This window comes from Perognathus longimembris, chromosome 18, assembly GCF_023159225.1.
Source record: "Perognathus longimembris pacificus isolate PPM17 chromosome 18, ASM2315922v1, whole genome shotgun sequence".
Taxonomy (NCBI): domain Eukaryota; kingdom Metazoa; phylum Chordata; class Mammalia; order Rodentia; family Heteromyidae; genus Perognathus; species Perognathus longimembris.
The window spans coordinates 16,406,295-16,423,477 of NC_063178.1; the positions used below are offsets into that span (position 1 = coordinate 16,406,295).

Consider the following 17,183-nt stretch of genomic DNA (forward strand, 5'->3'; position numbering starts at 1 on the left):
TCCTTTCTCCCAGAAAGAAACCTTCCAATGGGGCATCTGTGGCCTTAAAATGCTATCTGTCTGACCTTCCACGCGCAGCTTTCACAAGGGCAGCTGAAAGCAAGTAAAAAGCTTTTACAGAAAATGTCACTGTCGCCGATAATGATTTCCTCCTTTGAGCACTGACATATCTTAGTTAATAAGTACGGAAAACTTCTAGATGATCACAAGACCAGGGCGTAAGTAAACCCCAAGCTGTCTGTTTCCCTCCTTGCTCCTAACGAGTCATTATCAAAGTGATGTCCTACGATGATAAAGAACGTGTGCAACTCCCTAAGAGCGGACCAGAGTGTTGCCGTAGGATCTGCTTCTTCCTGGGCTCCTTCGTTTTGTTTCCCTTTGGCTTGTTGGAGCGCACCTGTTACATTTGTAAACGTACATGAGGAATAGAAGGCAATAACTAAAATATAGACTGCTTGCAAAACTGTAGCAAAACAAACAAAGCTGGAAGCCACGGATGAAATCAATCTAGTACGTCGTTTGTAAGCTTCCAGGCAGGACCAACAGCAGCAGCAGTAAGCCTGGAAATCTATAAGAAACGCACCTTTTTCCAGCTCCCGCACCAGCCTATGGATTGATCAATCAAGATTCTATCGGAGAAGTCAATCAGTATTTTCCATAGCCCTTCCGGCGGTCCCGAAGCACACTGAGGCCCGAGAACCACTGTTTTTAAGTGAAACCATTTATACTGTACAAGGCCCGTATACAAGTGACATTTGAACCATGACTAGTGCATTATGACGATGCCAAACCCACGTCTGAGATAAAAGGAAATGAATATGATTTTCTTCACCAGCTAAATTCCATATGGTGCTTGCATATATAAGTGAAATGACAGGAATAGATCTGTTTAAGATGGTTTCAGTTAAAATTTGAAATGGCAGCATTATAGGCATTTATATAAATATACAGTCTGATAGAGCCATTATTAAGTTCATCATCAATAAATATATAGCCATGGCCACTTACATCTTTATACCTATTAAAACACAGTCAACAATGTGCTGGTGTTATTTTGATAAACACAATTCAGATCTGAGATTATTAACAAGCAATTTGTCGGCAAGATGTACTATGTTTCTCATTTAGTAATTCTTTCATAACACAAAATTATGCTGCTAAAAATGTGCCCCTACTAAATCATAACTAGAACAAGTCATGTCATTCTCCATGTATTTAATTACCCCAGCTAGAGGCTCTCCTAGCAGTAAGAACAAATATTGCTTAAGGAGAAGAGCCATCATTTCAAGTTTGCTTTTTATTTAAGTTATAAACTAAAGAAAGGTTGGTTTCCAGGCCTAAAGCCATTTGAGGAGCAGAGGAAATGTGCTGAAAACATTAGAAAAGCTATCCAAACGCCTTGCTGCTATTTCCATTAGGCTTCAATTTGTGTAACTCAAGACTTAGGGACGTAGCAGCTTTCTAAAAGCCATTAATAAGAGGCAGATTCGCAGACCGATGAACCATCTATTCCCTGGTGAAAAACGACGAGGAGGTTGTTCGGGAGGCAGTGCTGGAACCACGGCCGGATCCTACCTGTCTGCAGGTGCGGCTTGGGAACTCCGTGGCTTCTTCACTTGGGCGTACAAAGCCTCCATCACGTGCCCCTCTCGCGGGCTCTGGGGTCGGGCGCTGAGCGCCCGGGAGCCTTCGTAGGGAGACATTCCCCCATACACCAGCTCATCGTCCACGCCAAACGTCCGGTGGAAATCCTGGATCTCAGCATAGTCACGCTCGCGCGCCTGGCGCTCCCGCAACTCTCGAGTTTTGGCTTGGATCCTGTAAAATTCCAAAGACGGGAGAAACTATTTCTCTTCTCAGAACCGTGTACAGAAACATTCATCAAGCTACGTAGCACAGCGTACGCCACTCACGCAGCTACAGGGAAGATCGGTGTTATAAATGGCGGCACACGCACTTTAGGCTGGCGAGTAAAGCCTCGGTGTTTGAAATTGATCGTGTCAGATACCAGAATCACCATGCAAATTTTTAATTTTCACCTGGGAAATGACATTAACATTTCTCCACAGATAGGTTGCTTCTGGCATCTATTTGGTTATTACTTAGGATTTTTAGGACAAGAATTGATTTTTAGAAGTTAATATATATGCTCTATGTATATGAGTTTGTGTGCACATTAAATTTGTGTCTTACTCAGTATAAAACATAAGCATCAAGCATACTATGAAGCTTAAACACAAATCCATACTATAACTCTTTATTAATGGCAAAAAAAAATAAGATCTCAGTTTAGTGACACTGGTTTCGATATTATGTAGTACATAGGAAACTAGAAAATTCTGTGCATGTACTGGGACTGGGCTTGAACTCAGGCTCGTGTGCTCACCTAGCTTCTTCACACAAGGCTGGTACTCGGCGGCATGAGTCCTAACTCACGGCTGCCTTTTTGGTAGCTCATTGGAGGTAAGAACCTCACAAGCTTGTCTACCCAGGCTGGCTTCACACCTCAGCGTCAGTCCCCCGTGTGACTAGGATTGCAGGCATGACAACCAGGACAAACCAGAAAACTTTAAAACAAAACTTGTCTGTCTTTAAACGAAAGCACAAACTTTCTGTGTCTCTGTGTGCTGAAGATATGTTTAGTTGACCAAGATGCCGTTCAAGTACTTCGGACGAAGTCCTCTTCTATTTAGAAATAGATATAGCAGCACAGCTCAAACAGCTGGGATATGAATTGATCAGCCCAGGTATCCAGCAAGAGCCAATCAAGAAAGTGTGACACACACACACACACACACACACACACACACACACACGAGCATACTTGTCAGATTTTTTTTTTTTAGAAAGAATGGAACTCCATCCTGTGTGATGCGGATGAAACTAGACGACTTGTTAAGTGAAGTAAGCCTGACACAGAGAGATACCCTGTACTGATCAGGTTTATACGTGAAAGCTTAAAAGTTTATCCCATAAAACCTTAAGGACTTTTTGTAGAATTCGTCATTTTAAAAACTTTACTTGACTGTTATTTTAGAGGTGATGTACCGAGGGTGACAGTGACATGCGTCAGGTAATGAGGACATTTCCTTCCGTACAGTATCACCTGATCCCTCCCTCTCCTAGCTCATCCATGTCCAGGAAGCTCTACCGTTGCACTTTTTTACCCTTTGGCCCCTGAGTTTTGTGCCCTTCCAGCCACCCTCCCGAAGATATAGACGTGAATACACCATACATAAGATAAAGAAGATACAATCATCAAAAACCAAAAAAAAAAAAAAAAAAGTCTTTTGTTTACATATCTTGGAGTTTGTTTCAGTATGTGTGTTATTTATATAAATACGAAGAAGCATTTAAGTTGCACCTTTGTGATTCTCTCCTAAGAGGATCCTCTTTTGGTCTCTCACTGTGCGTGAGTATCTAGAATCCTGTGTAAGTTGCCATATCCCGGTGTATTTTAGATCTAATTCCTGCCTATCAGAGAGAACACGCACCATGTGCGTCTCTGAGCCTCGCCTGCCTCACTTCACATTTGTTCTAGTTCCATCCGTTTCCCTGCAAATGGCATTACTTTACTCTTTGTCATGGTTGCACACAGGTATCATTGCACGCAGGTATCACATTTGGGTCTCCTCGTCTATTGTGGGACGTCTGGGCTGCTTCTCTCCCGGCTGTTGTGGCTAGTCCAGCAACGGACGTGGATGGCTCAGCATGCCCAGGATAGATGCCAGGACTGTGGCTGGAGTGCGGGGAAGGTCCGTGTGTAGTGTTCTGAGGAAACGCCAGACTGCCGTCCAGCGTCGTCATACTTCTATTTCCACCAGCTGTGTAGTAGGGATCCGCCCCCTCTTGCCAACATTGGTTGTTTGCATTCACAGCATTGGCCAATCTCACTCACGGGGGTGAGGTGGAATCTCAGGGTAGTTTTGATTTGCATTTCCTTTATGGCCGGGGATGACCAGCTTTTCCTCCTATGTTTCTTTGCCATTCTTAATGCTTCTTCTGAGAAGTCTCTCCATAGCTCCATGGCCCATTTACTGATTGGTTTTTTAGGTTTAGAAGGAGTTAGTTTCTTGAGCTCCTTGTCTATATTGGATATTAGGCCTTTGTCTGATATACTGCTGATAAAGATCTTTTCCCAGTTAAACCTTAAAGACTCTTAAATGTTCATCTCACAGAACTAAATAAACAGTGGTTTGTCAGAGACTAATGTAGGGAAGGAAGGAGAATGCTAAAGGTTGGCCAGTGTGCCCCAAGTAATAATTAGAAAGGAATAATAGGTAGGTATTGGTGTCCTATTGCAGTTTCGCGACCATCATTAGCAGTAAGTTACTGTAATATCAAATACATAGAAGATTTTGAATCTTCCAACTGCAAAGAAATAAATGTTTGAGGAGCTGAGTATGTTAATTACCCTGATTTAATCATTACACAATGAACATTTGTACTGAAACATCACATTGTACCCTATAAAGATTTATTAAACATTAAATATTTATTACAATTAAATATTAAGTATTTATTACAAAATATTGCATAAGTGTTAATGTCAGTGAAAGCAAGGAAACATTGCTTCTATAAAGCAAGAGTTTCATCTGGCTTTAGTGCTTTTTAGCAAAGATATTTGCTGATTTTTTATATTTGAATTGGTCTTCTGATAATATAAATGACACCAAATAGATATTCAAAGACTCCAGAAAAGATGCTAGAGTCCAATAAAAATAGAACCAAAAAAGGCAAAAAGAGAAATACAGGTCAATATTCTTCATCAACATAGCAGCAAAATCCCTTAAGAAAATCTTAGTAAACAGAACTCAACAACACATAAAATAAGTTCCGCATTGTGACCAATGGCATTTATTGCAAGAATGTGAGCTTAGCTCAATATGCAAAATGTGGTCACCTCTGTCTACCATTCCACAGGCTAAACAAGAAATGTCACATGTGTGTACCAGTGGATACAGAAAGCCATTTGACAAATTCAACAAGGATCCTGATTTTAAAAATCCTCAAAAAGTTAGAGTGGGACTTCTTAAAATTCATAAAGAATATCTTGCAACCCCTTGGGTTTCTACAGTACATAATGGAGAGTGGCTGAGTGGGTCCTCTCTGCATCAGGACTGAGACAAAGGAATATGAACGCTGCACTGTAATTCCACATAGTTCTAGATGGTGCAATAACCTAACTAAGGAAAGACACCAGATCGGAGGGGGGGGGGGGCAGGCAGGAAGGCACTGGGAGGGAGGGAGGGAGGGAGGCCTCATTTGCAGATGAGATACTCAACACTGAAAATCCCAAGGAATCTACACATATCTCCTAAGAGATATGAACAAGTTAAGCAAAGACACAGAATATAAGATCAACACATAAATTGTATTGAATTTTCTATGCAGAGCCATAAACACAAAATGCTGAAATAAAATACATAACAACACAATCACTAAAAAGCACAGAGATCCATAAATATCAATGCACTAAGTACTTACGTACAAATAAGCATAAAAATACATGTCAGCCTTGAACAAAGTTCAAGACCCTGCCTTCAAGTTCCTTTGGTACCAACACACACACACACACGCACACACACACACGCACACGCACACACACACGCGCACACACACACGCACACACACACAGCACCAACCTTGAATGGAAAAACAAACCCACAGAACTGAGCATGGAAAGTATCAAAGTGCTGAAAATCAAATAATGCTGCTGAAATAAATCAAAGACTATGAGACAGTTTACAAAATGGAGAGAGATTGGTCATGGAGGGGAAGACTCAAGGTGGTTAGGTAATATCCTGAGCGTTCACAGAAGTCACATTGCAGGAAACTGGGGAGATTTGGATGCACAATAGATAAAAGTATAATTACACACCCAGTACTGGTTGGGCCGTAGCTATCATCTTAGCTACTCCGGAGGCTGAGAGCTAAGGATCGCAGTCTGAAGCCAACCCAGCTTGGCAGAATTCCGTCTGTGATCTTCAATTTACACCCCAAAAAGCCAGAAGTGGAGCCTGCCTCCAAACCTCCTTAGGGCGTATCTGGTAAACCACCTTTGGACTATATTTGGTTGCCATCTGATCTCCTTCTCCCTCCACGGCCTACCTAGCTGCCATCACAGGCGCGCTGCACCCCGCCGGGACTCCTCATTGTACTCTCTACCTCCCTTCCCTTTCATGTTTTGTTTATCATACGACACTTTGAAAAGGGACTTTGCAACACTACCAAAAGGTTATGTTTACACCGTGCGTAATTTCATTCTTTGCGGAGACACTTATTTCAGGAAGGAAATTAATACATTGCTCAGGGTAGAAAGTATTTTCTGCGTCCTCGCACAAATCACATGGTTTCCGAAGGAGGCTTTTGTAAGCGGGTCCTGAAGGGTAACTCGGGGCCTGGACACTCCCCCGGCGTCGCTGCTCAAGGCTGGCGCTCTGCCACGTGAGCCAGAGTCACGGCTGGCGTGGTGGTGGACAGCTGGAGATGAGGGCGGCCGTCCAAAGGCTTTGCTGCCTGGGCTGGCTTCAACCCGTGATCCCCCGATCTCAGCCTCCAGGGGAGCTGGGACTAGGGTGCGAGACATGCTTATTGAAAGGAACAATGCCGCTGGGAACTTACTGGCTGCAGACGGCTACTGCTGTGAAAACACAGCCCTGTGGCCCTGAAGCCACCGGGAGCGTCGCTGACGCAGGAGTCACCCATTTTCCTCAAGTCAGACTGGGCTTTAGCACGACACATCCCTATTGATCTTGGACCAAGCCTTGGCCATGAAAAGAGTGCCAGGTCAGTCCCACAGTTAGCAACAGAAAGAAATAGCGATTGCTAGATGTGTCTCACACAGTCCTTCCTAGTTCCAGCACGACCACGCCTGTGAGGTTAGCGTCCCGAACGGGAGGTGATCCATGGGTAAGATCGGGGACTTTTCTTTTTTGCCTACATGGGGACTGAGAATAAAAGCAAAACAGCCGATTCAAACTTTCTATGCAGATTTTTAAAGTTAGTAAAGACACATAAATATTCACACCTTCTTCTTTTAAGTCTTTTCCATTATGATAATGAAGCTGCCTTAAACTTGCATTGAAAATAATACACAAAATAATGTAATATACTAAATAAAGTAATAAGGTTAATTTCTTTCCTGCTGTCACTAAATTCACACTAACAGTCTCTCTTCAGCTCGACATCAATTAATGATTTTAATTCCAGACTCTTGTCGCAGTGCTCACCACCCTTTCTCTAATTAAAATGGATGATGCACGGAAAAGATAAAACACACAAGACTTCTGTTCTTGTAACATTTCTATTCATTAGTATTTGTGCTCTTACAATAAATGGCTTTTTAGCACTAATTGCAGTAGAGTAGAATGGGGGGAAAAGCTTTATTTGTGTGATTTAGAAGTATAGTCTTTATATATCCAGAAAAGCTACAAGGAATGAGAGCCACCATTGAGTGGCCAACTCCTCGAGACAGAAAATCAATGCTGTACTGAAATCACCAGTTCCCTACAAAAGAGCTCTACCTCCAAACACAGAGACTTCAATAATAGAAACTGGCCTTTCATTGTCTTCCTCCCGCTCACTTTCCCTTTCTCCCTGCCTCCCTTATTCCTTTACTTTCTTCCTTCCTTCTTCCCTCCCTTCAACTTCCCCCTTAGTTTTCTTTCTTCTTCTGGAGCCTTGAATTCAAGGCCTTATACATGCTAAACACACACTCCATGCCTCATGAGCTACACTCAGTCCTCATTAATCGCTTTAAATTAAAATCCTGGGCTGGAAATGTAACTCAATTGGTAGTGCATGTGTCTAGACCCTAGGTGTGGCCCAAAGTAAAACAGACACAGACACAGACACAGACACACACACACACACACACACACACACACATCTGCAGAAGACTAGGAAATCTTATTTTCACAAAGGTATGTAATCCCTAATTTAGGAAATATTCTAATAATAAAGATACGTTATTTTCATTCATATTACATATTTAACATAGGTAGTGAAATAACAAAACTGTCTTTTATATTGGCCAGTAAATATAACAGTGTCTTACTAACAAAATACACCAACATTCTCACAGCCTTTTTTTTTTTTTTGCCTGTCCTGGGGCTTGAACTCAGGGCCTGGGCGCTGTCCCTGAGCTTCTTTGACTCAAGGCTAGTGCTCTGCCACTCGAGCCACAGCGCCGCTCCCGGCTTTCTCTGAGTAGTTTCCTGGGGTTAAGAGTCTCCCAGACGTTTCTGCCTGGGCTGGCTTCGAACCACAATCCTCAGATCCCAGCCTCCTGGGGCACTAGGATCCCAGGTGTGGGTCATCGGTGCCCAGCCTCACAGTCACTTCTTCCTCCCAGAACGAGGGTATTTCCATCCATGTCTAAGGCCCCTAAAATGATTTCCAATTCAAGCACGCCCGGCACGTTCAGGACATCAAGCTGCACGTTCCTACCTCAGCCTTCGTCACCCAAATCGGCTGCAACTCTGGATTCCACTCAAGGCTTCCTTTCCCCACTGTCGGTCCACGCAGGGACCTTCCACAAAGGAAACTAACTGCTTCTTACAATTCTTGTTCACACCCCCCAAAAAATAATAAGAATAATTAAAAAAAAAATCTTAGTGAAACCAACCCCATGGGTTGGAGCGGGCCTGCTGAGTGGATTCAGGAGGTCAGAGTCACCGTGAAGTCTAGCAGGGTGGGACGGGAAAGACGGCCACAGCCATCAGAGGGTGAGTGTTCATGTTCCAGCAGGGCCGAGTATGGCGGGCAAGCCCAAAAGATCACCTTTCAAAACGCAATCTCATCCTGGTTCCTTGTTCCCCTGCTGCCTCGGGCTCCTACGCACACGCTTCTTGCTCCCGGAATGCCCTCAATCTCACTCGGCCAATGGGAAGGGCTAGGATGTGGTTGCAAGAGCCGTCAACCAATCAGAACAAAGCCACCCGGGGAGTTATGGGAGGAGCCCGTCCTATAAAGCCTCCTCAGGGAGGACTCCAGTGGAGTCCGCTTTGAGGTCTCTCTTTGGATGCATGGCTTTCTTTTCAGTTTCAAATAAAATCAGTGTGTTCACCTTTTAAAAAATGCAATCTACGTTTGTATGATACTATGTAACCTAAAAGGCAAAGCGCGTCCTTATGGAAACAAACCTGTACCATGTGCTGAAAGAGTGGTTACCACGTGAGATGACAAAGGTGACTTCATCAAACCTTTACCGACCCAAAGCAGACACTGAGAACGGCCGCTGAACTATGACAGGGAATGAAGGGGAGCAGGAGACAGAAATGCCACACAGCCTTGTGGGGTAGAGGCCACAGCCAAGATGGGGAGAGTGCCACTTCACAACCTGGCTAGTGCCACAGTCTATCGTGAAGAACAGGCGGTTTTGGAGACTGGTTATAACATCAAATAATGCCAAGTGTCAAGTCATGTATCTCTTTAGTAGACCTGTAAATACTTTTCATAGGCTGGGAAGATTTCATAAGAAATTCATTAACTTTCCTCATATCTCCACTGCCCTTAAAATAGTGCCAAACACAACTTATGAGGTAGCTAGAGATAATAATATTGCCATACTATCACTGGCTGAAGAACTACAAAATGCATGCCGGTTAGCATTACAATTCTCATTTGAAAGAATGAATAACCAGGGCTGGGGATATAGCCTAGTGGCAAGAGTCCCTGCCTCGGATACACGAGGCCTTAGGTTCGATTCCCCAGCACCACATATACAGAAAACGGCCTGAAGCGGCGCTGTGGCTCAAGAGGCAGAGTGCTAGCCTTGAGCGGGAAGAAGCCAGGGACAGTGCTCAGGCCCTGAGTCCAAGGCCCAGGACTGGCAAAAAAAAAAAAAAAAAAAAAGAATGAATAACCCATGAGGTCAATACGATTTGAGAGCTGGAGAATTCAGCCAGGTATGAGAACTAATATTTCATCTTTCAGGTTATCTTTCCTTTTTTCCCATCCATCTAAATGTTCTTATAGAGTAGGACATGACACCGGAAATACTCCAGACGGTTATCTAAGAATACATAAAATGCCAATGTCTGGGAATACCGACGTGACCTATGTGTGAGAAAGGCTGGCACGGCTCGGCATTGCTCGTAGGCCCAGGCTTCCTGTTGTCGCTTTGTGTGCATGTATCGGATGGACACGGCGGCCTTGTGCACGCCAGATAAGCACGCTACCTCTACGACATACACTTTAGTGCTAATGCAAACATTTCCTATGTTAATTTTACGTGGCCTCGAAAGTTTCTACCACTTCTACATTTCAATACCTTAGAACCAGAGCTCAAAATGCATATTTTAAACAGGGAAGAAGTACGTGGCACGAGACAGCCGAGAAAGCCGAGCCATCCTAAGAGTCCTGAGCACCCTCCCAAGAAGCCAGGAAGCAAGCAACTCACAGCCCTGCTTTCATCCTGCTCACAGCTCCGAGACGGGGTCACGGCTGCATTCCCCAGCCAGACGCACCGGTGGGATTCAGACTCACGTGAGCCAGAACGCAGGACTTCTGATTCGCTTCGGGATTTCCCACTGATCTTCTGAACCCTTAGACATAATATCCAAAATAATCAACAAATAAGAGATAGAGAAAACCTATGATGAAGAAGCTGGGAGAAAGATGATTCTGTACTCCTGTCTCGGCAGTTCACAATGCGTGCTAACTCAATTGAGATATCAAGAAACCAAGGAGTAAAATTGGCATCAACTGGCTCAAGTGGCTTTCAAACACACTTGTACTCAGGACCCTTTTCCTACTGCTGCATGCTGACAGGGCACCAGGGGACCAGACTGCTTTAAGCCATCATTTAAACTTTAGTGGAGATACTACTGAAGTGAAAACACAAGAGATCACACACTGCTTATGGTGTGCAAACAAGTCTGTTACTGTTTCACAAGGGAAGCTTGGTGGGCCTGACACGCCTACATCATCTTATCAAACACCTTCGATTCTCATTTTGGAGCCCAAATTGTGCATGGTGGAAATGAACCTAACAGAGATGCTGTCCCCAGACAGGCTTACAAGAAAGAAGAGCCAAAATAGGCAGCGAGTGCTACATTCACACCTTCCCTTAGGAGCCAGCCCATCCCCAATAGAAACAACCAGGGTACCTAAGTTCAGGGATCAGAACCAGAAGTGAATCACATATCTCAAGAACAGTTAACTTTACCTTGGGCATCATCCCAGACTCCCTTCCCTCAGGGAGAGACCTGAGCTACACAGGATAAGCGTGTAGAGGCGGAAGCAGTAGAGACAGAGACAGACCCACAAAGCTCTTCCTCATCTATTGCTTTTACTTGGATACCATCAAATCAAGTCCCAAGCTCCCAGTTAAAAAAAAATAGAAGAGAGAGAGAGAGAGAGAGAGAGAGAGAGAGAGAGAGAGAGAGAGAGAGAGAGAGAGAGAGAGAACAGGAAGACAGTAGAAAGAATGAACCTAAACTTAATCTCAGTCCCAGGCTAGGAAGAATCTCATTTACTTTCACCATCAGAATAAATCTTAACATTGCAGGAAAAACATTTTAAATTAGAGTCATGGCCCTTTCAATTTTTCAATATTTATATCTTGAGTAATATTCAGTCTGTGCAGATGTGTGTGGGCAAGAAAATATTTTGGTCTGGGGACATGTCATAACTCATAACTAAAGAATGTCAAGTTTTCTATTTTTATATAGAATCGACCAGAATAATTTCTGAAACTCAAATACTTGAGTAGAAAATAATGGTACAGAGGAAATGCTTCACTACGAGTCAGCGAAAAGAGGGAAAGGCCACGTCGAAAATATAAAAGTGAGTATTTACTTTTATCTATTCTTACAACTACATTTTTCCCAAAGAAGTTATAGTTTCCATCTTCAGAAGGATTAGTGTTAATGCCAAAGGCCAAACATAGAATAGACTCAGATCAAAACCACAAGCACTAGCCATCCACATACCTCAGTGAGTTTCATGTAACCATCTGCCCTAAGAGTTCAAATGAAACATACTTTTAAGAATTGTTACTGAAATACAAAGGACAGTAATTTTCTTAAACTATGAGCCTAATTGAATTTTTAATGGACCAGTCACCAGTTCCTTGACTCTAAAAGACTTTATATTCTAGGCCTCCTGTACATTGTAAATTCATAATGACCCACCTCGTTCTCAGAAATATTTCATCATTAGAGGTACAGAGAAGGAGATTAAAAGCCAAACTCAGGAGTGAACTGTGCCTCAGGCAAATTCATGATACAAGTGAAATCATTGTATGGCTGGAAATATTTGAATATGCCTTATAAAAGCATTTTGGAAAATGTTGATAGAATTCTGCGTTGAAACCCAGAAGTCACCTTAACCTGCAAAGCAGGAGTAGTTACAATATGAAAAATGTTTCAGGATTAATGGAATTAATGGCCTTTGGCAGATTTCAAGAGATGGAAGTAGAATGTTTCTTTCTGTTGTTCTAAATGCTCTCTAACTAAATGACAGGCTTGCCTGTGGATAAATCTGAGTTCATGCATTTATTTGGTATACTTATTTTTAGGGAAAAGAAACTCTCTTAGCATGAAAATAAAATGGAAGCTACTAGGGAAAGGGGAGCAGAGAGAACAGGGGAAAGTACAAGGGGCATAGATGAGCCAATACCTGAAAATGCCACAGTCAATCCTGTGATTTTGTTAACTGGTGTATGCTAATGAGCGGGGGAAAAAAGAATCCACAGAAAAGAAACTCTTATTACAGAAGTTTATTGTTTTGAGTAATTTAAATCTATATTGTAGACACTAAAAAATTACTGTGTACCTTGACCTAAAAATATCAAACTTATTAATGTGTGCGAGGATATCATAATTGGTAAGGGATGATCAGACTGAGTCTTCCCAGTAAGGTATAATACTCAAAAAAATAAACAAAAAAAAAACCCTGAAGCTGGTACCGGGGCTCACACCTGTAATCCTACGCACTTAGGAGGCTCATCTGAGGGTTGTGGTTCAAAGCCAAGCTAGGCAGGAAGTCTGTGAGATTCTTGTCTCCAAGTAACTACTAAAAAGTCAGAAGTAGAGCTGTGGGTCAAGTGGTAGAGCACCAACCTTGAGCACAAAGAACTCAGAGACAGAGCCCAGGCTCTGAGCTCAAGCCCCAGGACTGGCCAAAAAAAAAAAAAAAAACACCAAAAACTGAAAGCACCCCATCTCTAAATTTCCTATGAACAACTGAATTTGACAGCCACGGTGTGGGTTACTGACGAGGTCTAGACAAGATGGAGTTTTTGTTGCTGCTGTTTTTACCCTGATTACAGTACCTGGATCACTCAACGTGAAATGGGCACAGAGCCCTCGATGGGAACTTCCAGGACACAGGCCATCTCCCTAGCAGCCTGGGAAGCCCACTAGGAAAGGCGAGGGCGTTCTCACTGCCAGCGCTCCAGCGAGGACCCCTCTAATCACGTAGGTAAATGCCTTTCAGGGGCTGCTGCGAGGGACTCTAGTAATTCATGTCATTGGTCTTTGGGTTCTCAATATGGAATATTTCAACATGATAACAAGCTTTCTAGAAGACACCAAGTAAGTGGAAAATGTCACAAAACGTGCAGACAGTGACATGGAAGGAGAACAAATGCCACCTTGTATAAACACAAAAGCATCCTAGTGAAAAACAAAGGGCTCTGAATTCTGATTACTAACCAAAACGTTCAACAGGAGATAGAGAAATTCAAATAGTTTTAGTTGCAGATAGGTCATTTTGCGAATTACTAAGACATACTACATATTTTAATAATTACATATGATATAGTATATATATTACATATATGTAAATATATAATATGTAGTATATGCTATGTAGTATTTTATAGTACGTATGATAAATTAATGATTCAGAATTTTAATTTTTGTCATTTTAAAAATGATCATAAATTTAGCTGGGTGCTGATGGCTCACACCTACAATCCTAGCTACTCAGGAGGCTGAGATCTGAGGATCCAGATAGGAATGTCTACCTCCAATGAACTATTATCTAACCAAATAGCTGGAAGCCGAGCTGTGGCTCAAGTGGTAGAATGCCAGCCTTCAGCACCAAAGCTCAGGCCCCGAGGCCAGGCCCTGGGACTGGCACAGAAAAAAGTATGTATATATAACCTATCTATTCACCGAATATGCTCTCCTACCATCTATTTAAAATATCTTAATTAAAAACATTAAAGTCTACTTCTTACGCTCCAATAAAGGTCTCTCTCTCTTTTTTTTTTCGTCTTTAGAAACTCTTTATACCCGGTTCACCTCACAACCATCAGTACTTGGACCGACACAGAAGACGCAAGTGGATGCAAAGCACTGGCGCTGTCTGGAGAGAAAGCGGGCAGGGCGGGAAGCTCCCCCGCGGAGGGAGGAGGCCGCGTCCGGAGCCGCGCCTACCTGTCCTGCTCCTGCTTCATTCGCATCCTCTCCTCTTCCGAGGTGAACGAGTCTTGGATCTTCAGCCTGCCGGGCTTCTCAATCCTGTCGTCTTTCCGATGTTTGCCAAACCTGTCGGTAACAAAAGAGTCTAGCTTGTCAATACGTACAAAGCGAGATTTCTCGTCATCAAGACGAGTGGTCTCACGCTCAGTGATGCTCAGTGATGCTCAGTGATGCTCAGGGATGCTCAGGGATGCTCAGTGATGCTCAGTGATGCTCAGGGATACTCAGTGATACTCAGGGATGCTCAGGGATGCTCAGTGATGCTCAGTGATGCTCAGTGATGCTCAGTGATACTCAGACATCCGGCAGACAGCACAGCACTAATTTCCAATCAGGATAGTTCAGCTACTTTTAACGAGAGCCTGCCAGAGGATCCTTTTTGTTTTTTGGAAAATGGCTTCCATACCCAGTTTTCATTTGGCAGAACCAAACAAACCCAACAACACTTTCAGTTCCTCCTTAGGAAACAAATACTAACGCTAGGATGACACGTTGGACGCACTGGAACGAGTTTCTCTAAGCAGTACAGAATAATAATCTACAATCATCTATTTTATAAACATCTATTTTGTATTTAAATGCCCAGTTTTATTGGAAAGATTCATCATTGTTCAAAAACTGACAGACAAGGCCATGTTTCCCAGGTTTAAAGCACAAAGGATAATTTACACGACTATAATACTTTGGGGCTTATTAAATTGAAGGCTTTCATGCGTCCTCATCAAGTGCTCTTCTACAGCAGATGAAAAGTGATGGCTTGGCAATCCACAGCTGATCAAAAACAAATACAAAGGACAAACACGTGTTTCTTTGAACAATGGTCTATAAACTTCTATAAATGATCGCTGACTTGAGACTCTTACATACACACACACACACACACTCTCTCTCTCTCTCTCTCTCTCTCTATATATATATATATATATATATATATATATATATATATTCCGGCATCCAAAATATCCCAGAAACCACACACTTGGTATCACTTCTTTTCATTGCTGCTGTTTTTCTCTCTAGAGTCTGGGACCTGGGAGGCGTGTTCTGGGTGTCCTTCACTTACTGTCACCCAGTGACTTCCCAATCACCAGATATTCCAAAAGAGAAAACTATGACAGTTAATAACTAAACACGGACAGACCATGCTGAATATTTCTACCAGAAGAGAGCCAGGAATCTGGGTGACAGTAAAATTTCCTATCAGAAAAGAGAAGAAGAAAGAGGTACATCTCAGGTGGACATGAAAGAGAAAAGGAATATTTCAATTAGCAGAGTGGTCAGTGGCACAAGTCTTTCTGTAAATCAATAGAAGTCTGATTTTAAATATGTCTATACATGAAGTGTCTATGATACTTCTTATGGAAATTGAGATAACACTATGTTCAAAGAGGTTTATAAATAAGAAAGAAAAGCATTTTTAAAATGTTAAGACAGAAAAAAGTTAAAATACCACCACCAGTTCCTTTCAAAATTATGTGCTATGTTATTGGAAGCAATCAAAATTGGTTGTAAATTAATTCTATAGAGAAAAATCTCTTCTTGGTATTTAATCTGATTTGAAAACCAGAAGATCATTGCAGACACATACACACACACACACACACACACACACACACACACACACACCAAGAAAAGAATACCTAGAAACTTAAATCTAGATTCTGACTGTATATAGCCAGATAAAGTATGCACTGGGCTTGTGCGCTCTCTCTCTCTCTCTCTCTCTCTCTCTCTCTCTCCTCTCTCTCGGGTTCGGGTCCTGGAAGTTCACCTCAGGACCTGGACACTATCTCTGGGCTTTTTTTGTTCAAGATTAGTATTTTATCTACCACTTGAGCCACAGCTCCGTGTGTGTGTGTGTGTGTGTGTTTAAGTCGAGATAAGATGCTCACAGACTTTCCTGCCCAGGCTGATTTTGAACGCTATCCTCAGATCCCAGTCTCTTGAGTAGCTAGGGTTACAGGCGTGAGCCACCAGCTCCCAGCTTGTACTGAGTTTGTAAAGATAACAAATTCAACACGTTAAAAAAAAAACACTTTGTTTTATTTTCATCAATATATCAATAAGGCTGTAGATTTAAGTGTAATGATGGACATTGTAGAATGAATGAATAAATGAAAGAACAAACATAGAAAGTGAATATCCCAACAGGAACAGTTAAAACATAGTGTTCAGCCAGGCGCCTGTGGCTCACGCCTGTACTGCTAGCTACAAAAGGCTGAGATCTGAGGATTGCGGTTCAAAGCCAGCCCAAGCAGCAAAGTCCATGACACTCTCATCTCCAACGAACCACCAGAAAACTGGAAGTGGCTCACGTGGCAGAGTGCTAGCCTTGAGCTGAAGAGCTCCGGGACGGCACCCAGGCCCCGAGTTCAAGCCCCACGAGTGACCAAAACCAAGCACACAGTGCTCCTTCACTAGACGAAAGGTCATGGCGTAGCTGCTGTGCCGCAGGCCTCCGGGCAGGCAGGCGGTCAGCACGGAACGAAGCCTCGGGTCGTGCCCCCGAGTCCCGCCGTGGCCCGCGCTTCGCCATCAGGTGAGGACACCAGGAGTGGGGGAAGGCACGAGGCCCCCGAGGAGAGAGCGTGGCACGGAGCTCGAGACGGGTGGCCGCCGTGGCCTCCCCGCAAGCACCGCGCGGAGCTGGGGGAGGCAGGGGAGGCGGCCATGGCGGAGGAAAGCGCTCGCCCAAAGGCCCGGCGCACAGGGAGACCAACGAGGGCTCTTCGGGGGAGGACGGGA

General features: G+C 43.3%; 1 protein-coding gene across 8 annotated transcripts in view; it reads right to left on the reverse strand.

The window, feature by feature from the left end:
• Pard3 (par-3 family cell polarity regulator) overlaps positions 1-17,183 on the reverse strand; it is a 553,146-nt gene that overhangs the window by 131,491 nt on the left and 404,472 nt on the right. For all 8 annotated transcript variants that reach the window (XM_048367966.1, XM_048367964.1, XM_048367961.1 and 5 more), the window contains 2 exons: positions 14,394-14,504; positions 1,576-1,818 (listed from right to left, as the gene is read on the reverse strand). In XM_048367966.1, coding sequence (XP_048223923.1) covers positions 1,576-1,818; positions 14,394-14,504 — 354 coding nt within the window. The remainder of the gene's footprint in view (positions 1-1,575; positions 1,819-14,393; positions 14,505-17,183) is intronic.